The 23277-nt window shown below is 41.0% G+C and overlaps 1 protein-coding gene and 1 long non-coding RNA gene across 6 annotated transcripts; both read right to left on the bottom strand.

Moving 5' to 3' along the window:
* Positions 1-297: 297 nt before the first annotated feature.
* On the bottom strand, positions 298-22539 carry LOC138906522 (uncharacterized). 5 transcript variants are annotated; one of them, XR_011413942.1, is made up of 5 exons: positions 22415-22539; positions 20765-21271; positions 9247-9314; positions 7341-7400; positions 5842-6879 (listed from the first exon to the last, which is right to left on the bottom strand). It is a non-coding gene; the product is annotated as an uncharacterized lncRNA (long non-coding RNA). The 5 variants fall into 5 exon arrangements; XR_011413941.1 differs by lacking the exons at positions 5842-6879; positions 7341-7400; positions 9247-9314 and adding exons at positions 298-566; positions 2415-2482; XR_011413944.1 differs by lacking the exon at positions 5842-6879 and having other exon boundaries at positions 7086-7400; positions 22285-22425.
* LOC138906813 (uncharacterized) lies at positions 9321-17773 on the bottom strand. Its single transcript, XM_070196519.1, has 4 exons — positions 17719-17773; positions 17387-17616; positions 17121-17312; positions 9321-17045 (listed from the first exon to the last, which is right to left on the bottom strand). The coding sequence occupies exons 1-4, from the start codon at positions 17771-17773 to the stop codon at positions 16521-16523; spliced, it is 1002 nt and encodes a 333-aa protein (XP_070052620.1). The 3' UTR covers positions 9321-16520.
* Positions 22540-23277: the final 738 nt, after the last annotated feature.

A 23277-nucleotide genomic window follows, 5' to 3' on the forward strand; every position in this document is an offset into this window, starting at 1 on the left:
CCGTAGCACGTGTACTCACCATATGTGAGAGAATGGAGATACAAAGGTTCAAATTTCAAATTCAACAAATTCCGTACGACGGTGATGAAAGAAATGGAAATTGCCTAACAGTTTTGTAGCCTCTCGAAGATAAGTACAGACGTCTCCGTACCGATCCGCAAGACTCTACTAGACTCGTTCGTGACTCGTAGAACCTATGAACCTAGAGCTCTGATACCAACGTGATACGACCCAAAATCCAACTACAGGCGTCGTGATGGCACCTAATCTCTAAGACTAGGTAAACCGATTTCTATTACATTTTGAAGCCATTTTTTTTTTATAAATCTAACAGCGGAAAGAATTACAATACACAACCTCTCAAGACTGGTAGTACTGAGTCATGAACTCTAAATGAATACATGGAATGATCACGAGGACCGAATATACATTACTGTTTGATTACAAATTAACAGTACAGTGAAATTAAAAGACTCCAAGGGACTGTGACGGCCAAACAGCTCTACCTTGAATCCTTATGATCGCGCTTTAACTCTGCTCAAGTCCGATATCTTCAATACTTGGCTCTGCATAAAAATATGCAAAAGTGTAGAGTGAGCACACCACAGCGGTGCCCAGTAAGTATCAAGACTAACCTCAATGGAGTAGAGACGAGGTACAGTCAAGACACTCACTAGTCTAATAACCTATGCAATATAGTATACAAAATAATAGGAAAAAAATAATAATAATAATAATAAAGGCAGGATAAAAAAACCAGTGATATGCACAACGGACAACAAGAATACTATTAATATCACTCAACAATTAATAAACACAATTACACCCAATTAAATCAAGCCCTTCAAATAAATATCTTTCACATAGTTCTTCCACATAACTCTCTTTCAAATATAATTCTCTCAAATGATTATTTTTCAAATATAATTCTTTTAATAAATCTTTTCAAATACAATTTCCTTAAATAAATATCTTTCAAAATACAATTCTTTTATATAATACTTTCTAAGTAAAATTCCTTTCAAATAAATATTTTGAATATAATTCTTTCAATTAAAAAGTCACCATGTGACACCTCATTTCAAAATCATCAAAATAGGGGTCTCAGCCCATTTTCATATTTTTCGTAAATACGGGTCTCAGCCCATTTTCATATTTTTACGGCACCTCGTGCCCATAATAAAATCATCATATTTGCCTGGCACGTCGTGCCCTCATTCCATATCACAACTGCACGGACAATTCACGTGCCAAATATTATTATCATTTCATCACAGCACCTCGTGCCCACATTTTATATCACAACTGCACGGACAATTCACGTGTCAATATCCCCATTTCATATCACAATTCACGGCACCTCGTGCCCACATTTCATTTTATAAACCGCCTGGCAATAGCCACAGGCTTCCAATTTCAACAAAATCAGTTTATTATCAATTTACTAACAAAAAGACAAGTTGCACAAGGTATAAAATAAACACAAGAAAATTACATCACATGAAAATTTTCAACACCACAACCCCACATCATCACATATCGTCCCTGACAATAGCCACACTTATCGCTCCTATTGCCAACCTTATCCCTCCTATATCTACCCTTATCGCTCCGCCCAGACAATATCAATAGCCACCCTTATCGCTCCTATTGCCGCCATTATCGCTCCTATAGCCACCCTTATCGCTCCGCCCAGACAATATCAATAGCCAACAAACACAACAGTGAAATGCCACCCTTATAACTACATAATATCAACACTGAAATGCCACCCTTATCTTCCCAAAATAACAACTCACACAACACAATAATTTACACGGAAAATTATCACAACAACATAACAAAAATCAATTCATATCACAATTTTCCCAATGGCCACAACCAAATTTCAAAGCTACAACCAAGTCAATTAATTTCACAGTAAATAGCCAAATGCTCCACACAATTTGTACAACACCCAAAAACAATCAATAGAGATAGAAATTACTCAACATAAAGCAAAGTCTTCATAAAAGATCAAATTTTCAATAATTATATAAACACCTCTTCTAAAGCTCATTTAATTAATTATTTGCAGAGGAAAAAATTCAAAATGAAATTAAATTCCAATAATTATCAAGCCAACAAATTCACGAAATTTCATAAATAATCAAATAATAATCACATCACATTGTCATATAACAACAGAGTCAACAACAAGGGTTTAGGCACGACAAGTAGATGATACAATATATGCCAACAATTATCCAATTTACTACACAATATGCTCAAGACTTTAACTCAATAAAATTTGCACATATAAACCAAGTACGGACTCGTCACCTCGCGTACATAGTTTTCAATTATTCAAGTTGCACATAAGACTCAATGCCTAAGGGGAATTTCCCCCACTCGAGGTTAAGCAAGACACTTACCTCCTTGAAGTTATGCCGATGTTCCAAAATCGCCTTCTTGCTTGAATTGACCTCCTGACAGCTCAAATCTATCCAAATTAATTGTATAACTTCATTAAAATTCATCGGAAATAATTCCGGATAATAATACGTCGACTTAAAAATATTATTCCAAAAAGTCAACAAAAGTCAACGCGGGACCCGCCCCTCGGAACCCGACATAATTTTCATGAAATCCGAACACCCATTCCGATACGAGTTCAACTATACCAATTCTATCGAATTCCAATAAAACCTCGACTTCCAAATCTTAAATTTTCGTTTTTGGAAGATTTTACAAAAATCTTGATTTTTCCTCCATTAAATCCGAATTAAACGATGGATTCAAAGACATAATCATGAAAATTAATCAAAACTGTATAAGAATCACTTACCCCAAACACCCACGCAAGAATCTCTCCAAAAATCGCCTTCTACCGAGCTCCAACTTTGATTTTGAGTTATGAACTCAAACCCCCGTTTTTGGGACTTTTAATTCTGCCCAGATATACCTTCTTCGCGTTCGCGACCACTCCTTCACGTTCGCGAAGGCCAAAAATTCAGCTGGCTCCAATCCTTCTTCGCGTTCGCGTGACAAGCGTCGCGTTCGCGAAGGCCAACTGCTTCTGCCCCATCATTTCCTCTTCGCGTTCGCGAAGTCCTCGTCGCGTTCACGAAGATCAGCTGACCAACTGCTTCGCGTTCTCGTAGGCCAAACGACCCAGGCCCCTATCTTCCTTTTCTTCTTCGCGTTCGCGTTGCCTGGGCCGCGTTGGCGAAGGCTTTCCCTATTCCTTCTTCGCGTTCGCGTTCGCGAAGGAAAAATCATCAGCTCCTCAAACTCCACTTCGCGAACACGGGACTTCCTTCGCGTTCGCGAAGAAGGAAACCAGACTTCAGCAACACCAGTCCAAACAACTCCAATTTGGTCCGAAACCACTCCGAAACACACTCGAGCCCCTCGGGACCCTATCCAATCATGCTAACCAGTCCCATAACATATCACAGACTCGCTCGAGGTTTCAAATCACATCAAATTACACCGAAAATACAAATCGCACCACAAATCAAACTTATGAACTTCAAAAACTCGTGCCGAAACCAAACCAACCTGGAATGACGTCAAATTTGGCAGGCAAGTCCCAAAAAATATAACGGAGCTGTTCCAACTCTCGGAATCGCATTCTGACCCCGATATCAAAATGTCAACCCCCCGATCAAACTTTCCAAAATTTTGAGTTTCGCCATTTCAAGCTTAATTCCACTACGGACCTCAAAATAATTTTTCGGACACGCTCCTAAGTCCAAAATCATCATACGGAGCTAACGGAACCGACGAAACTCCATTTCGGAGTCGTCTTCATACAGTTACGACTACAATCAAAATCCTAAGACTTAAGCTCCCTTTTTAGGAACTAAGTGTCCCAAATCACTCTGAATCATCCGTAATTCAAACTTGACCACAAACGCGGGTCATAATACATATCGCGAGGCTGCTCAAGACCTTAAGTCACTGAATAGAATGTAAATTCTTAAAACGACAAGTCGGGTCGTTACATTCTCCACCTCTTAAACAAACGTTCGTCCTCGAACGTGCTAAGAATCTTTCTGAGGACTTTAAATTACTGAGTATATTCTTGCGCACATACTTGTGAGTGATTTTGTATTCCCGTAATTTAACACGGGTCTGACAACGCCATCTCAATTGAGATTATTTCTTTTTTCCATTCTTATAAGCTTTAAAGCAAAATCACTAACACCCCAATCATTTCCAAAAATGCCTGAATTCTCACAACAATGCACAATATTAGTCTCAACTGGCTATAGCAACTCGGGCCTATGCACATATAAATTTCCTCAATAGTGTTGAAGTAATGCAAAAATTTCTCTGGGGTGCTACATTATTCCCCGCTTAGGATCATTCGCCCTCAAACACATAGCATAATTTATCTCTTCCTTTGCAAATCTCAATCCCTCAAATTTTACCAACTCCCAAAATTTTCAGAATTTTCGGCAGAGTCCCCCCTGTAATTGGGCCTATCCACCTGCCAGAGTAACACCCAAACAACTCCTAATAACATATCCACAATCCAACAAAATACCACAGGGTATATATCAATAACATTAATCTCAGCATTGCCTGATCATAATGATATCAGGACATGAAGCACATCATATGTATACTCATCACCATATCTCTGGTCTTAAAAGCTGTTCATAATTAATTCCAACATCATCAATTAATCTCATATTAATCATCACCTCGTTTCGAATTTTTACAACACTGACAACAGAACGTGAGGCATGAAGACCTCATGATTACTTATCCGGATTAATGAGTCACATTTAACGCCACCTGGGCACTCACTTCATAGGCTAAAACTCAATATTTACAGCACAAAAATGGATGAATATGAACAGAAAATATACAAGCATTATCAAATAAGCCTAACAGGCATGACTCCCTATTAATATTATTACACAAATTAAATTTCACAAGGGAAAATTTTAAACTCATAAACATTTCACCACAAGGACCTCGTCCTTAAATAACTTCCATCGCGGCTTGCAGCCCGGTTTAAATATTTCACATCATATATAAAATTCGAGGCTCTAGTCCTCAACTCCGAGTCACAAGTATTTTGCACATTGTGCCAACTAAAATTTTCAATTTCCTTTCTTTCTTCTTTTCAATATAGTTCATAAATAACTTTCACAACATATAATGAACCCTCATACCGGTAGGGCGTATAATTCATAAAAATTAGAATCAATTATTCCGAAACACATTAAACCCACTGTATCGAATAATAAAATTTTGCTTTTGGACTTATAGCCCTCAATGGTGCACAAAAATAAAATGACACACAAGTTCACATCTTTAAATCTCCCAACAGGGATACACATATAAGTGGGTCAAAAATTTACGAAGCTCACCATAAGTGGAGCATCATAGGAGAACTCACCTCAATATTCAGAACCGAGTCAAATTAAGGAAAATATCCTTTATAATAAAATCAGGATCGTACCTGTAATGACACCATCTGGTGTATTGGCCTCAGCCAAATCATAGTGATTAAATCAACGGGTCGAGCCTCCACCTCTTAGGCGCCCACTACCCGCCTGTCCTCCACCTCTAGCTGACTGTGCACGTGGAGTATCAACTGGAATAAAGCTTGTAGCTGGAGTGTTCTGTTGAAATCTACCCCTCCCAAGTCTGGGACAATCTCTCATGATATGCCTAGTATCACCACACTCATAACAACCCCTCTGAGGTCGCGGCTGCTCGTACTGAGTCTGTGCTGGATAACTGGAATAATCACTGTAAGAATCTCGTGTCGGTGGTGCACTGTAAACTGAAGCAACTCCGAGTAATCTAGTGTGCGGACTGAGCTGACCGGCTGCTCGAGCCTCTGCTATAATGGGTTTTAGCTTAAGAGTAAAATCCACTGAACCCTTCAGATCTTCGAAATCTTTTGGCTTCCTTAAACTCCCTTTCCTCGCCTAAAACACCCTCAATCTTCCTTGCAATCTCCACTACTTGTTGAAATGGAGCATCAGTTTGCAACTCTCGAGCCATACATATTTTAATATCATAATCGAGCCCCTCAATGAATCTGCGGACCCGTTCTCTGATTGTAGGAACTAAGATAGGTGCATGACGGGCTAACTCACTGAACCTGATAGCATATTCTGACACTGTCAAAATGCCCTAACGCAACCGTTCAAACTCTGTGCGCCACGCATCTCTGAGAGTCCGAGGAACAAACTCTTTCAAGAACATGTCCGAAAATTGAGCCCAGGTTGGTGGTGTGGCATCGGCTGGTCTACCTTCTTCATAGATTTGCCACCACCGATATGCCGCGCCTGACAGTTGAAATGTAGTAAAGGCAACTCCGCTCACCTCCACAATACCCATGGTGCGGAGAATATGGTGACAAGTTTCTAGAAATTCTTGGGCATCCTCTGTAGCTGTACCACTGAAAGTAGGTGGACTATACCTCTTAAACCTTTCAAATATCTTTTGTTCTTCTTCTGATGCCTCGGGCCTGACCTCAGGTCGAACCGGAATAACAGGTTGTACCGGTACTACACCCAGAACCTGACCAACGTGAACCTGTTGCTCTGGAGTGGTGGTAGGATTCTGAATTACTCCCCCAATCTACGAAATATTTGGTTCAACAGAGATCAATCCCGCCTAAGTTAATGTACCAAACATACTCAGGAACTGTGCTAAGGTCTCCTGAAGTCCGGGGGTAACAACAGGTGCTTCTGGTACGTGTCCCCCAACTGGAGCTACTAGTGGCTCTCCATATGTTGTTCTGACAGGTGCTCTAGTCGCAGCACGTGCCCTTCCTCGACCTCTACCTCGGCCGCTACCTCTTGCAGCGCTAGCAGTATGTGCGGATGCCTGCTCAGCTAACCCCGTAGCACGTGTAGTCACCATCTGTGAGAGAATGGAGATACAAAGGTTCAAATTTCAAATTCAACAAATTCCGCACGACGGTGATGAAAGAAATGGAAATTGCCTAACAGTTTTGTAGCCTCTCCGTACCGATCCGCAAGACTCTACTAGACTCGTTCGTGACTCGTAGAACATATGAACCTAGAGCTCTGATACCAACTTGATACGACCCAAAATCTAACTACAGGCGTCGTGATGGCACCTAATCTCTAAGACTAGGTAAACCGATTTCTATTACATTTTGAAGCCATTTTTTTTATAAATCTAACAGCGGAAAGAATTACAATACACAACCTCTCAAGACTGGTAGTACTGAGTCACGAACTCTAAATGAATACATGGAACGATCACGAGGACCGAATATACATTACTGTTTGATTACAAATTAACAGTACAATGAAATTAAAAAACTCCAAGGGACTGCGACGGCCAAGCAGCTCTACCTTGAATCCTTATGATCGCGCTTTAACTCTGCTCAAGTCCGATATCTTCAATACTTGGCTCTGCATAAAAATATACAAAAGTGTATAGTGAGCACACCACAGCGGTGCCCAGTAAGTATCAAGACTAACCTCAATGGAGTAGAGACGAGGTACAGTCAAGACACTCACTAGTCTAATAACCTGTGCAATATAGTATACAAAATAATAGGAAAATGATAATAATAATAATAAAGGCAGGATAAAACAACCAGTGATATGCACAACGGACAACAAGAACACCATTAATATCACTCAACAATTAATAAACACAATTACACCCAATTAAATCAAGCCCTTCAAATAAATGTCTTTCATATAGTTCTTCGAGATTACTCTCTTTCAAATATAATTCTCTCAAATAATTATTTTTCAAATATAATTCTTTTAATAAATCTTTTCAAATACAATTTCCTCAAATAAATATCTTTCAAAATACAATTCTTTTATATAATACTTTCTAAGTAAAATTCCTTTCAAATAAATATTTTGAATATAATTCTTTCAATTAAAAAGTCACCATGTGACACCTCATTTCAAAATCATCAAAATAGGAGTCTCAGCCCATTTTCATATTTTTCGTAAATACGGGTCTCAGCCCATTTTCATATTTTTACGGCACCTCGTGCCCATAATTAAATCATCATATTTGCCCGGCACGTCGTGCCCTCATTCCATATCACAACTGCACGGACAATTCACGTGCCAAATATCATTATCATTTCATCACAGCACCTCGTGCCCACATTTTATATCACAACTGCACGGACAATTCACGTGTCAATATCCCCATTTCATATCACAATTCACGGCACCTCGTGCCCACATTTCATTTTATAAACCGCCTGGCAATAGCCACAGGCTTTCAATTTCAACAAAATCAGATTATTATCAATTTACTAACAAAAAGACAAGTTGCACAAGGTATAAAATAAACACAAGAAAATTACATCACATGAAAATTTTCAACACCACAACCCCACATCATCACATATCGTCCCTGACAATAGCCACACTTATCGCTCCTATTGCCAACCTTATCCCTCCTATATCCACCCTTATCGCTCCGCCCAGACAATATCAATAGCCACCATTATCGCTCCTATTACCGCCATTATCGCTCCTATAGCCACCCTTATCTCTCCGTCCCAGACAATATCAATAGCCAACAAACACAACAGTGAAATGCCACCCTTATAACCACATAATATCAATGGTGAAATGCCACCCTTATCTCCCCAAAATAACAACTCACACAACACAACAATTTACACGGAAAATTATCATAATAACATAACAAAAATCAATTCATATCACAATTTTCCCAATGGCCACAACCAAATTTCAAAGCTACAACCAAGTCAATTAATTTCACAGTAAATAGCCAAATGCTCCACACAATGTGTACAACACACAAAAACAATCAATAGAGATAGAAATTACTCAACATAAAGCAAAGTCTTCATAAAAGATCAAATTTTCAATAATTATATAAACACCTCTTCTTAAGCTCATTTAATTAATTATTTGCAGAGGGAAAAATCCAAAATGAAATTAAATTCCAATAATTATCAAGCCAACAAATTCACAAAATTTCATAAATAATCAAATAACAATCACATCACATTGTCATATAACAACAGAGTCAACAACAAGGGTTTAGGCACGACAAGTAAATGATACAATATATGCCAACAATTATCCAATTTACTACACAATATGCTCAAGATTTTAACTCAATAAAATTTGCACATATAAACCAAGTACGAACTCGTCACCTCGCGTACATAGTTTTCAATTATCCAAGTTGCACATAAGACTCAATGCCTAAGGAAAATTTCCCCCACTCGAGGTTAAGCAAGACACTTACCTCCTTGAAGTTATGCCGATGTTCCAAAATCGCCTTCTTGCTTGAATTGACCTCCTGACATCTCAAATCTATCCAAATTAATTGTATAACTTCATTAAAATTCATTGGAAACAATTCCGGATAATAATACGTCGACTTAAAAATTTTATTCCAAAAAGTCAACAAAAGTCAACGCGGGACCCGCCCCTCGAAATCCGATATAATTTTCATGAAATCCGAACACCCATTCCGATACGAGTTCAACCATACAAATTTTATCGAATTCCAATAACAACTCGACTTCCAAATCTTAAATTTTCGTTTTTGGAAGATTTTACAAAAATCTTGATTTTTCCTCCATTAAATCTGAATTAAACAATGGATTCAAAGACATAATCATGAAAATTAATCAAATCTGGATAAGAATCACTTACCCCAAACACCCACGCAAGAATCTCTCCAAAAATCGCCTTCTACCGAGCTCCAACTTTGATTTTGAGTTATGAACTCAAACCCCCGTTTTTGGGACTTTTAATTCTGCCCAGATACACCTTCTTCGCGTTCGCGACCACTCCTTCGCGTTCGCGAAGGCCAAAAATTCAGCTGCCTCCAATCCTTCTTCGCGTTCGCGTGACAAGCGTCGCGTTCGCGAAGGCCAACTGCTTCTGCCCCATCATTTCCTCTTCGCGTTCGCGAAGTCCTCGTCGCGTTCGCGAAGACCAGCTGACCAACTCCTTCGCGTTCGCATAGGCCAAACAACCCCAGGCCCCTATCTTCCTTTTCTTCTTCGCGTTCGCGTTGCCTGGGCCGCGTTCGCGAAGGCTTGCCCTGTTCCTTCTTCGCGTTCACGTTCACAGCTTCGCGTTCGCGAAGGACTAATCATCAGCCCCTCAAACTCCTCTTCGCGAACACGGGACTTCCTTCGCGTTCGCGAAGAAGGAAACCAGACTTCAGCAACAACAGTCCAAACAACTCTAATTTGGTCCGAAACTACTCCGAAACACACCCGAGCCCCTCGGGACCCTGTCCAATCATGCTAACCAGTCCCATAACATATCACAGACTCGCTCGAGGTTTCAAATCACATCAAATTACACCGAAAATACAAATCCAACCACAAATCGAACTTATGAACTTCAAAAACTTCCAACTTCTAAAACTCGTGCCGAAACCTATCAAACCACCCCGGAATGACGTCAAATTTTGCAGGCAAGTCCCAAATAACATAACGGAGCTATTCCAACTCTCGAAATCGCATTCCGACCCCGATATCAAAAAGTCAACCCCCGGTCAAACTTTTCAAAATTTTGAGTTTCGCCATTTCAAGCTTAATTCCACTACGGACCTCCAAATAATTTTTCGGACACGCTCCTAAGTCCAAAATCATCATACGGAGCTAACGGAACCGACAGAACTCCATTCCGGAGTCGTCTTCATACAAATCCGACTACGGTCAAAAATCCTAAGACCTAAGCTCCATTTTTAGGAACTAAGTGTCCCAAATCACTCAGAATCATCCGTAATTCAAACTTGACCACACACGTGAGTCATAATACATATCGCGAGGCTGCTCAAGACCTTAAATCACTGAACGGGACGTAAATTCTTAAAACGACAAGTCGGATCGTTACACAGTCACAGACGATTGGGCTGTTCAGGCTTTCACTCAAGGTTTGAACGAACGAAGTTTGACGGATTCACGACGTTTAAAGCATAACATGATCGAATACCCAGCCATCACGTGGGCCGACGTGCACCATCGGTACCAATCAAAAATTAGGGTCGAAGATGATCAATTGGGGTCTGAACCCCACTGTTCGAAGGGATATTAATCGAGAACAAGGTCCGATCGGGGTTCGATAGGCCTGCCGGATAACAAAAGAAGTGATCGAGGTCAAGGGTCCCGGGGGCTGATGAAAAGAAGTAGGTTCGATAGGCCTACCGGATCTAAGGAAGCGCCTCTGTTATCGAAATATAACTTCAGCATTGATGCATCCTCCATCGTATCGACTATCGGACGCATCAAAGACACTAAATGGCCTCGACCCATGCAGACCAATCCTGCCCAAAGGAATCCCAATCAAATGTGCGAATATCATGGCACCCATGGCCACAGAACGGAAGATTGCAGGCAACTAAGAGAGGAAGTAGCCTGATTATTCAACAAGTGGCACCTTCGAGAATTTTTAAGCGATAGGGCGAAGAACCATTTTAAAAACAGGGATTTCGGCAAGCAAAACGAACAAGAAGAACCACAACACGTCATTCACATGATCATCGCGGCACTGATACCCCTCAGGGACCGGTTCTTAAACGCACTAAGACATCGATTGTGAGAGAAAAGCGATCTCGAACTCAAGATTACACACCCATAGGAACTTTGTCCTTCAATGATGAAGATGCAGAAGGAGTCATACAACCTCATAACGATGCACTGGTAATATCCGTACTCATGAATAAAACTAAAGTTAATCGTGTGTTGATTGATCCAGGTAGCTCGGCCAACATCATCAGATTGAAGGTCAGAGAACAACTCGGCCTACAGGACCAGATCGTACCCGCAACCCTGGTTCTAAATGGATTCAATATGGCATGTGAAACCACCAAAGGCGAGATAATTCTACCGATAAACGTGGTCGGGACCATCTAGGAAACGAAGTTCCACGTGATCAAAGACGACATGAGATACAATGCCCTTCTTGGAAGGCCATGGATCCACAACATGAGAGTTGTACCTTCGACCCTACACCAGGTCCTTAAATTCCCAACATCGAGAGGAGTCAAAACAGTGTACGGAGAACAATTAGCCGCAAGAGAAATGTTCGCCGTCGAGGAAGCGAAACCAGTATCCTCGCCTTCGCCAGTAAAGGGATCAGGCTCAGAAGGGGAACGAGATACCAAATAGCAATCACAGACATCGGCTTTGACCCAACCAGATAACTAGAAGATCGAGGAATTGAGGAAATAATGATCAGAGGATCCCTCGATCCTTCGTGATTCCCGATGATTCTGACGCTACCAAATCAATGATTGAGGAATTGGAGCAAGTCACACTAATCGAGCACTGGCCCGAACGGAAGGTATACCTGGGAACGGGGTTGACCCCCGAACTTAGGAAGAAACTTATTCAATTTCTTATCGATAACATTGATTGCTTTGCCTGGTCCCATTTAGATATAACAGGGATCCCACCGGACATAACGATGCATCGGCTAAGCTTGGACCCTAGGTTAAGACCGGTGAAGCATAAGAGAAGTAAAGCACGCATTCATAAAGGACGAGGTAACCAAACTTCTCAAGATAAGGTCCATTCGGGAGGTGAAATATCCCGAATGGTTAGCTAATGTAGTTGTAGTGCATAAAAAAGGGAACAAACTTAGAATGTGTGTGGATTATAAGGATTTGAACAAAGCATGCCCCAAAGATTCCTTTTCGTTGCCCAACATCGATCGCATGATCGATGCCACGGCCGGCCACGAGATCCTTACTTTTCTCGATGCCTATTCCGGGTATAATCAAATCCAGATGAACCCGGAAGACCAGGAAAAGACTTCATTTGTCATCAGATATGAAACATATTGTTATAATGTGATGCCCTTCGCGCTAAAAAATGCAAGAGCTACTTACCAACGCCTAGTAAATAAAATGTTCGAAGAACAAATAGGTAAATCAATGGAAGTTTATATTGATGACATGCTAGTTAAGTCCCTGCGCGCAGAGGACCATTTGACCCATTGCAAGAAACGTTCGAGATTTTGAGGAAATACAACATGAAGTTCAACCCCGAGAAATGTGCTTTCGGGGTCGGTTCGGGCAAGTTCCTCGGCTTCATGGTGTCAAATCGGGGAATCGAGATTAACCTCGATAAAATCAAGGACATTGAAGACATCACCATCGTGGACAGCATGAAAGTCGTACAGAGGCTAACGGGACGGATTGCAGCCTTAGGCAGATTCATTTCGAGATCGTCAGATCAAAGTCACAAATTTTTCTCTCTACTCAAAAAGAAGAACGATTTCTCTTGGACCCCGGAATGCCAACAGGCGTTAGAGGAATTAAAACAATATCTATCGAGCCCACTACTACTTCATACTCCAAAAACATATGAAAAACTTTGCTTGTACTTGGTAGTATCGGAAATCGCAGTAAGCGGTGTCCTAGTTCGAGAAGAGCAAGGTACGCAATTTCCCGTTTATTATATAAGTAGGACCTTAGGAGAAGCAGAAACTAGATATTTGCACCTAGAAACATTGGCACTTGCACTGATAAGCGCCTTTAGAAAGTTAATAACGTACTTTCAATGTCACCCCATATACGTATTAACCACTTACCCGCTTCGTAATATTTTGCACAAGCCCGAACTATCAGGCCGATTGGCCAAATGGGACGTCGAACTCAGTGGGTACTCTATTGAATATCAACCCCATATGACCATCAAGTCTCAAATTTTAGCATACTTCGTGGCCGATTTCACGCCAACCCTCGTACCCAAAGTTGAAATAGAACTCTTATTGAAATGGGGTACGTCATCGGGGATATGGACCCTTTTTACGGACGGGGCTTCGAACGTGAAAGGGTCTAGGCCAGGCATTGTTTTAAAGCCACCCACGGGTAACACTATTAGGAAATCTATCAAAACTACCAAGTTGACTAACAACGAGGCCGAGTATGAGGCCATGATTGCATGTCTCGAGCTAGCTAAAAGCTTGGGAGCATAAGTCATTGAAGCCAAGTGTGACTCTTTGCTGGTGGTAAATCAAGTAAACAAAACCTTCGAAGTTCGAGAAGATAGAATGCAAAGGTATTTGGACAAACTACATGTCACTTTACACCATTTCAAACAATGGACTTTACAGCATGTTCCACGAGAGCAAAACAGTGAGGCTGATGCACTTGAGAATTTGGGATCATCGGTCGAGTAAGGTGAGTTGAGCTCGGGGACTGTCGTTCAACTCTCGAGATCCGTGATCGAAGAAGGTCATGCCGAGATAAATTCTACGAGCTTAACCTGGGATTGGAGAAATAAGTATATTGAATACTTAAAGAATGGAAAGCTCCCATCGGACCCTAAAGATTCAAGGGTCCTACGAACCAAAGCTGCTCGATTCACGTTAGCTTCAAATGGAACGCTATACCGAAGGACATTCGATGGACCATTGGCAGTATGCTTAGGTCCAAGAGATACCGATTATATCCTACGTGAGGTGCACGAGGGCACTTGTGGGAATCACTCCGGTGTCGATTCATTAGTCCAAAAAATAATCAGGGCATGGTATTATTGGGTCGATATGGGAAAAGATGCAAAGGAGTTTGTTCGAAAATGTGACAAATGTCAAAGGTATTCACCAATGATCCATCAACCCGGAGAGCAACTTCACTCAGTCCTATCCCCATGGCCATTCATGAAATGAGGAATGGATATCGGCGACTCTCTGCCATCAACCCCAGGTAAAGCTAAATTCATTTTATTTATGACTGACTATTTCTCTAAATGGGTTGAAGCACATGCGTTCGAGAAAGTAAGAGAGAAAGAGGTTATAGACTTTATCTGGGATCATATCGTATGTCGATTCGGGATACCCGCCGAAATAGTGTGTGACAATGGGAAACAATTTGTCGGCAGCAAAGTGACGAAATTCTTCAAAGACCACAAAATAAAAAGGATATTATTAACACCGTATCACCCCAGTGGGAACGGACATGCTGAATCAATGAATAAAACTATCATTCAAAACCTAAAGAAGAGGCTGAACGACACTAAAGGAAAATGGAGAGAAATCCTACCCGAAATCCTTTGGGCATATCGAACAACATCAAAATCTAGTACGGGGGCAACCCCGTTCTCCTTAGTATATGGCTCTGAATCCTTGATACCAGTCGAAGTCGGCGAACCCAGCGCCAGATTTCGATATACAACAGAAGAATCAAATAACGAGGATATGAACACTAGCTTCGAATTATCGGACGAAAAACGAGAAGCTGCTCTCGTCCAATTGGCCGCCCAAAAGCAACGAATCGAAAGATACTATAATCGAAGAACCACGCTCTGCCATTTTAAACCCAGGGACTTAGTGCTAAGGAAAGTCACCCTCAGTACCCGAAATCCAAACGAAGGAAAATTACGACCGAACTGGGAAGGACCATATCAGGTTCTCGAAAATGTCAGAAAGGGATACTTTTATTTCGAGTTCGAGCAAGCACTCACTATACCATCACACCTACGGGCTACATTACTTCGAGTTCGAAAAATTCACTCGACCACTAAGCCTACGGGCTACTTTTATTTCGAGTTAGAGCAAGCACTCACTCGACCATTACGCCTACGGGCTACATTACTTCGAGTTCGAATCATTCACTCAACTGCTAAGCTTACGGGCTACTCCTATTTCGAGTTCGAGCAAGCACTCACTCGACCATTACGCCTATGGGCTACATTACTTCAAGTTCAAATCATTCACTCGACTGCTAAGCCTACGGGCCACTTTTATTTCGAGTTCGAGCAAGCACTCACTCGACCATTACGCCTATGGGCTACATTACTTCGAGTTCGAAACATTCACTCGACTGCTAAGCCTACGGGCCACTTTTATTATGAGTTCGAGCAAGAACTCACTCGACCATTACGCCTATGGGCTACATTACTTCGTGTTCGAATCATTCACTCGACTGCTAAGACTACGGGCAACTCTTATTTCGAGTTCGAGCAAGCACTCACTCGACCATTATGCCTATGGGCTACATTACTTCGAGTTCGAAACATTCACTCGACGCCACTTTTATTTCGAGATCGAGCAAGCACTCACTCGACCATTATGCCTATGGGCTACATCACTTTGAATTCGAATCATTCACTCGACTACTAAGCCTACGAGCTATTTTTATTTCGAGTTCGAGCAAGCACTCACTCGACCATTACGCCTACGGGCTATATTTCTTCGAGCTCGAATCACTGACTCAACTAATAAGCCTAAGGGCTACATCACTTCAAGTTTGAGTAAGCCTATGTTCAGACAATCACTCAACTCGACCACTAAGCATACGAGCTACCTTATTTCAACTTTGAGTAAGCGCTCGCTCGATTATAGAGGCTACGAAGTCCAAATTTGATTAAGTTGCTTAAATCCTTGTGAAAATATTCATAAGGCGTGAATAAAATCTTCACAAGACAGGAAACAAAACTGAAGCAAGTCGGCAAAAAAGGGGATATTTTTATATACAAAATTGTTTACATGATTGATTACAACGTAAAAATTAAGGACTAAGCTTCCTGGTTATCCCCAGGAGCGGCCTCTTCTCTATCGGTCTCCCCCCGTTATTGGATCCACTCTTACTCCCATCGTCATCATCATTGTCATCATCATCGTCATCGAAAACCAAGGCTTCAACATCGGCTTTGAGTTCTTTGGCCCTTTTAATCTCTTCAGCGAGGTCGAAACCTCGAGCATGGATCTCCTCGAGGGTCTCCCTCCGATATTGACACTTAGTAAGTTCAGCGACCCAATGGTCTCGGCTGCCTCTCTTTCTTGGACCTGGGCAGCTTCAGCATCGGCCCGATAGATGGCCACGAGTGCATCCGCATCGGCCTTTGCCTTTTCGGCGTCAGATTCGGACTTGGCAAGTACAGAGGCCAACCGAGCCTCGAGCTCCTCTATTCTTCTTGTTTGGACTGAGCTTTTCTCCTTCATTTTTTGAACTTGGTTTTCGGCCGATGACAATTGGGTTCGAGCAGTTTCTTTCTCTGCAGCAAAGCCTTTCCACTTCAAAGACTCCGCTCTTATCACATCGACTTCTTCACAAAGTTTTCCGATCATCTCGATTTTCTGCTGCAACTATGAGACCGAAAAATTAGCCATCGTTCCGGTATCAAGCCCATAGGCTTTTAAAAGCATTATTACCTGCTCGGATAGATCGATCTGATCTTGGTGAGCCTTGGCCAACTCGACTTGGAGGTCTTTTATTTCCTCTCCCCTTTGGCCCAAGAGCAGTTTTAAGGAGTTCCTCTCCTCTATAACCCGTTGAAGCTCGGCCTCGTATCGACGCAGCTCGGTTCGGGACCAAGAACATGATTCTCGATGAACTGTCGCGTCCTGCAAAGAAAGATGAAACGAAGTCAAAAAATAAAAGCAAACTTAAAGGTAACGCCATATGATTTAAGGCCTACCTGATTCAAAGCCTGCTGCACTCCGTGAAAAAGATCTGATGCGTCACTTGTACCGGTAGTGTCTTCGACGCCGATAAACAGGTCACGAAAAGGATCCTCTCCATCATGAGGCCTATCTAATTCGAGGGCCCCCAAAGCTTGGGCTTCCCGAATCGCCCTTGCGGAAAAAGCAGGGAAGGTGGGCGAGCCTTCGATTGCTACTGCCCCAAATGAGTCATCTGGGGCATTCTCTTTGGTTCAAAAAAATTCGGGAAGAGCCCCTTCAGACATATCCCCCATCTGTCGGCTTCGATGGGAAACATCTTCGATCTCCTGCAACTCGGGGACTCTGCCCGAATCTCTCTCCGATATATCCTCAGTTCGAGGCAGAGCCTTATGAACCACCATCGATCCAGCTGCCTATGGAACGTCGGTGGTCTTCTTTGTTCGGGCCGCCGACGCAGACCCAATCTTCTTCTTCTTCCTCTTCCTCTTCCCTCTTCTTCTTCCTCTTCTTCTTCCTCCTTCTTCTTCCTCCTCCTTCCTTCTTACTTCTTCCTTCTTCTTATCTTCCCCCTCCTCTTCCTCATCCTCTTCCGATATATCCTCAGTTCGAGGCGAAGCCTTATGAACCACCATCGATCCAGCTGCCTGTGGAACGTCGGTGGTCTTCTTTGTTCGGGCTGCCGGCGTAGACCCATTCTTCTTCTTCTTCTTCCTCTTCCTCTTCCTCTTCCTCTTCCTCTTCCTCTTCCTCCTTCTTCCTTCCTTTTTCTTCTCTTCCTCCTCCTCTTCCTTCTTCTTCTCTCTTCTTCCCTCAAACGCAGAACTGATTCTACAGTAAAGGAATGGTATTCTTGTTCGGCTTACGAGCCTTCCTCTTCTTCGATTTTTGATCTTCGAGGACGAGGGCTCTTTTTCTCTTATTATCTTTCACCGGCTTTGGGACAGAGGCCGAAGCCTCTTCCCCGACGGATGAGGGCCTCAAAGCCGCATCCTTGCCCACACCTGCATACGAAAAATTTTATTGAAGTGTGTGAAAAGCATCTTATTCGAATTACCAAAATATACGAGATAGGTGCTCACCGTGGTTTTTGGCCTCCCATCGGCCCTTTGACAAGTCGCTCCATGAGCGCTCGGCATATGGGGAGGTCGAAACTAGATCACGTACCCAATTCTTGAGATCGGGCACTGCGCCGGGCATCCAGGCTTCATATTTGTGAGAAAAGAAATGAAAGAACAGAAATAATAGGAGATAACAACAGAATTACACTTACGCTTCATATTCCACTCCTCGGGAAAAGGCATCTTTTCGGTTGGGATCAAGTCCGAAGTCCTCACTCGAACGAACCGGCCCATCCAGCCTCGATCCTTATCCTCGTCTATACTCGAGAACAGAACCTTGGTAGCTCGACGTTGGAGTTTTATTAACCCTCCTCGAAAATGGCGAGGACGGTATAATTGGACAAGATGATCGAGGGTGAAAGGCATCCCCTCGATTTTACTAACAAAATATCGGATCAAAATAACGATCTGCCAAAAGGAAGGATGTATCTGGCCTAGGGTTATTAGGTATTTACAACAAAAATCTATGATAACAGGGTCGAGGGGACCTAACGTAAAAGGGTAAGTATACACACTTAAAAACTCTCACACGTGAGTAGTAATATCCTCTTCAGGAGACGGCACTACCACCTCTTTGTTCTCCCAGTTACAATTTTTTTATCCGCTCGATGTGCTCCCGGGTTATCGAACAAATATATCTCGATACGGGCTCACATCGGCCAGGAACCGGCGAACCTTTATCGAGTTTGAAATCGGAGTTAAGAACACACGCCGCTGGAGCGCACTCCTCAGGACGAGGATCCACCGGTGTTTTATCGGCGGCGGATTGGGAAGAAGAAGCTTTTTCTTTTAGGGGGACGGTTTTGGATGTCTTCACCATTTTGAATTTAAAGAGGGTGACGAAGATTTGGTAATTTGGAAGAAGAATTTTGCAAAGAGGAATCACTGATTTGCGAATAAACTCAGAGAATACGAAAAAGAAATTGGAAAATTTGGAAGATTGAAGATGTAAAAGTGATAAATGATAAAAGGAAGGGTTAATTATAGGTTTAAGCAATGGCGGTTCAGTATCAGCGGTGGCCAACCACCGTCTGACATGCATTAAATACCTTGAAAGACTAAATCGACGGGACAGCTATCACGTGCGTCATGGTCGAGCCCAATGTAAACGTCAGCTTATAATCCGATCGAACCATTCAAACATCATATCATTTCTCACCACATTCTTCCTGAGAAACGAGGGGACTATCTGTATACGGTCGAAATAGATTTTGGCCTTCGTACGATTGATCGAGTTCGAAACATAATCGATCGAAGCAAGACTTCGAGACGGGGTCCGAAGATGGTACAAACAAGCTTCGAGTCCCAGGGGCCGATCAATGTCGAGCTCGATATCATTATCAAGCCCGAATCCAAATCAAACTATGATGCAAAGTAAAATTATCGAGCTTATGATCCAAAGACCGACCAACATTGACCCCGAATCAATTCAAGGGTCCGAGTCAAGATCGAGCTCAAGCCAAGATCGAGAGCTCGAGTCAAGACCGAAAACTCGAGTCAATATCGAGCTCATAGACAAGAGCCGTTGCAATTCCACTAGAGAAGAGAATCTTGGCAGAAATTGTGAAAAAACTTATTTATCATGGGTCTCCCACTATGTATTTTTAATTATATCTAAAGTAAGATCCTTCTACTATAAAGGGGGTGGTTATCATTTCTGTAGAGGGCAAGTTTTTGCTTACATTGTAATTCAAGCACCATATTCTCCTATAGCGAAGAGTTGTTCTTTCAAGCTTCTTAATTTGATTCCACTTGTTTAGTCTTAAAATTCATCTTCTTTACAACCTTGTCTATTTTGCATTCTTTGCAATCCATACTTGATATTTCTATTTATCGTTACGATTTGTATTAAGCTACACCACATATCCTTAGAACTACGTACAAATTCAACTGTATCCGTTTGTCGGGTAAACAGGCTTAACACCCATATTAGTGTAGCGAGAAGCCTTTAATCTCAATAAATAAAATTGCGTGTGCGCTGTAACTTATTGAAAGAGCAAAAAAGGGGAGAGAAAGAACAATAAAATTAAAGATGAAGATGAAGGGATTATTTCTATATCAGATGCATGACCTTTCATTTGCTCACGGTTATTAATCAAAATTCAGCAAGATTAGAGGCTTATAAATGGAGTTTCATCACCATCAAATTTAACACACACCAGCAGTTGGATTGAAAATTTAAGAAATATGAAGAGAACCCAAAAGAAGCATCTGAAAGGAAAAAGATAAAGAAAAGAGAAGAAGATATAGGAAAAAATTAAAAGCTGAACAAACCTGTATCTAGAACTCCCAGCAACACCCTTGAGATCAAGAAAATGGACTTTTGACAGAGCCTGTGAAAATTGGAGGGAGGGAAAGAAAATAGGGATTTCTCCCTTGGAAAACAGTTGGAGCGATGTGGAATATACAGGTAGAGTATAAGCAAACAATTAAAAGACACGTTAGAGCAATTAGTGAGTGATGCTAAAAGACTAAAATGCCCTCATCTTTACATTAAATGACACTTAAGCAGACGTGTCGAAAAACTCCCCTGTTTACACACTTATAAGGAGGAAAAAGAGGGAGGTGAGAAAGAAAAGTGGTACCTGTGTGTCCTCGTCTGGGCCAACGATATCATATTCAACTCTTAGTGCTTCCATGCAAGAGGTACACATGTTTGCTTTGATCAAGCTGATTACCTCTAAGGCCATTTTCTTGTAACAATATCGTCTTTCTTTGTCCAGTTGAACGATTTCTTACATAGCAATATATTACTCCGGACATATAACCCGTACAATGTATCTGAAATAGTAGTAATTAGTGAAATAAAAAATCTTATAAACTATCGAAGTAATTCCATCACTTACGGGAAGAAACATTTACAATGCTAATATCCTAGAAACCTAGGAATAATACTTACTTTAAATATGGTAGACTTGAGTTCCTATGAAAATTAAAGTTATTTTATAGATTTATAAGAGTGAGCCTCTTCTGTGGAATAACTTAATCATGTATAGAAACATAATCAATTCATCAACCACATGAGAGTTGTATGTAGTCTTTCCCACAGAATAACCAAAAGATCTATGGCTCAAGATGTCATTAACCAAAAAGCAGAAAAGTTTCAGAGTACTCCATTATTGAGTGCAGCTATGGTCATTTTCCACCAAAACTTATTAGCAGATTGATCTAACAATCGCAGAAGGAAAACATGTCATAATAACAATGTAATGGAAATGGATTAACAACTAATGACCCCTTCATTCAACTTCAAAAAATTGAAGTCCAAAGGGAAAGGGAAGAATAAAAAAACTTAAGCATGTCAAATACGAACTTAATCTTTTATAAGTAAATAATAGTAGTTATATTAGAGAAGTAAAAGCAATACAAATGGGTAAAAGGAACTATATTTCTTTGGACAAATTAGTGACTGCTAAAAAAATGGCTCTCTATATTCTCCGTTTTATTTTCAGCTACATACAGATAACTAACTATGATAATAAGGGAAACGATAAAACCTAATATAATAAAATTTATCTAACTTGTTGGAAAATATAGATCAATATTAACTTTTTCAGAATTGCATAACTGATCTTGTGAAATTTTGTTCAGATAGCCTTTCTCTATTCTCATTAAGTTAATATCATTACCTGCTACGAAATTGATAAAAAATAATCAATGAGTAAATACATGTGCAGAATCAGTTAACAGAAGAGCATTGACACAGGAAATACTGTAATAGCCCTTCAGTGAAAAAAAAAATCTAAGGGAGTCAATCGCGATAGAGGACAAAGGAGAAGAATGAAAATTCTCACAACAATAGCCCACTGAAGTCCTCTTAGATCTGTAAATCATCTCGATCTCTAAGAGGTCATTTGAGGCATTTTGGATGGAAAGAAGCAATTTGACACTAATATTTAGCAGAATATAAATTACTCAACTTACAATAGACTTCAGTCCCAATGTTTGAATTGGAGGGTGATCGATGGATGACCTGCAAGTAGACAAACACCGTAGCCATGTCCAGTTCAATTGCATCGGAAGATGAATAACTTATTGAATGAAAACTCCGTACGCTGTCCGAATAGAATCCACGTATACACTGATAACCTAAAATACAAACACGTATGTAGCTATTCGGTTAAATGACTATAATGCCCTAAATTTAAATTTTAATGACAAAAACAGTCATGTCGAAACCCTTTCTCTTCTAATATATAGTAATATAGTAATTATAGAATTAATAACTATGGAATAAAAGGAAAAAATTAGCCAGCTCGTTATTGTGCCTGGCAGATCTAAAATAGCGGTCCAATGGTAGCAACCCATGAATTATCAAGCTCCAACTACACCCTACGACCCACTAAAAATTAAAGCAACAAAACTTAATCTTCATAATCCACCTTATCGTGTCCAATGGGGGTAGAAGATGGTTCCCGTCCTATTTTTGCTGCTGCTAAGCTAAAAGAGAGGCCCACTTTTCTTAGCTTCTCTTTCCTTTTAGTTTGCTAAGGTTTCTATCTTTTTCCTTAACTTTTCTTTTCTCATCTCCTTCCTTCTTCCTTATGTGTGTACTTATTGTCACGACCCAATTCCATTTTAGACCGTAATGGCGCCCAACACTATTGTTAGGCAAACCAACAGTAAACAATCTAATAATTTTTTCCCATTTTAATAAGTTTTTCTCAAGTAAATAACTTTCCTTACTTTAATAGGTTTAGTAAGAAACGGATTTAAATTTATAAAACGAAAGCAGCTGAATGTATTTATGGCCATAGAAGTAAAACCAAAATCACAAGTCTACTAAT

Source organism: Nicotiana tomentosiformis, chromosome 2 (assembly GCF_000390325.3).
Source record: "Nicotiana tomentosiformis chromosome 2, ASM39032v3, whole genome shotgun sequence".
NCBI lineage: Eukaryota > Viridiplantae > Streptophyta > Magnoliopsida > Solanales > Solanaceae > Nicotiana > Nicotiana tomentosiformis.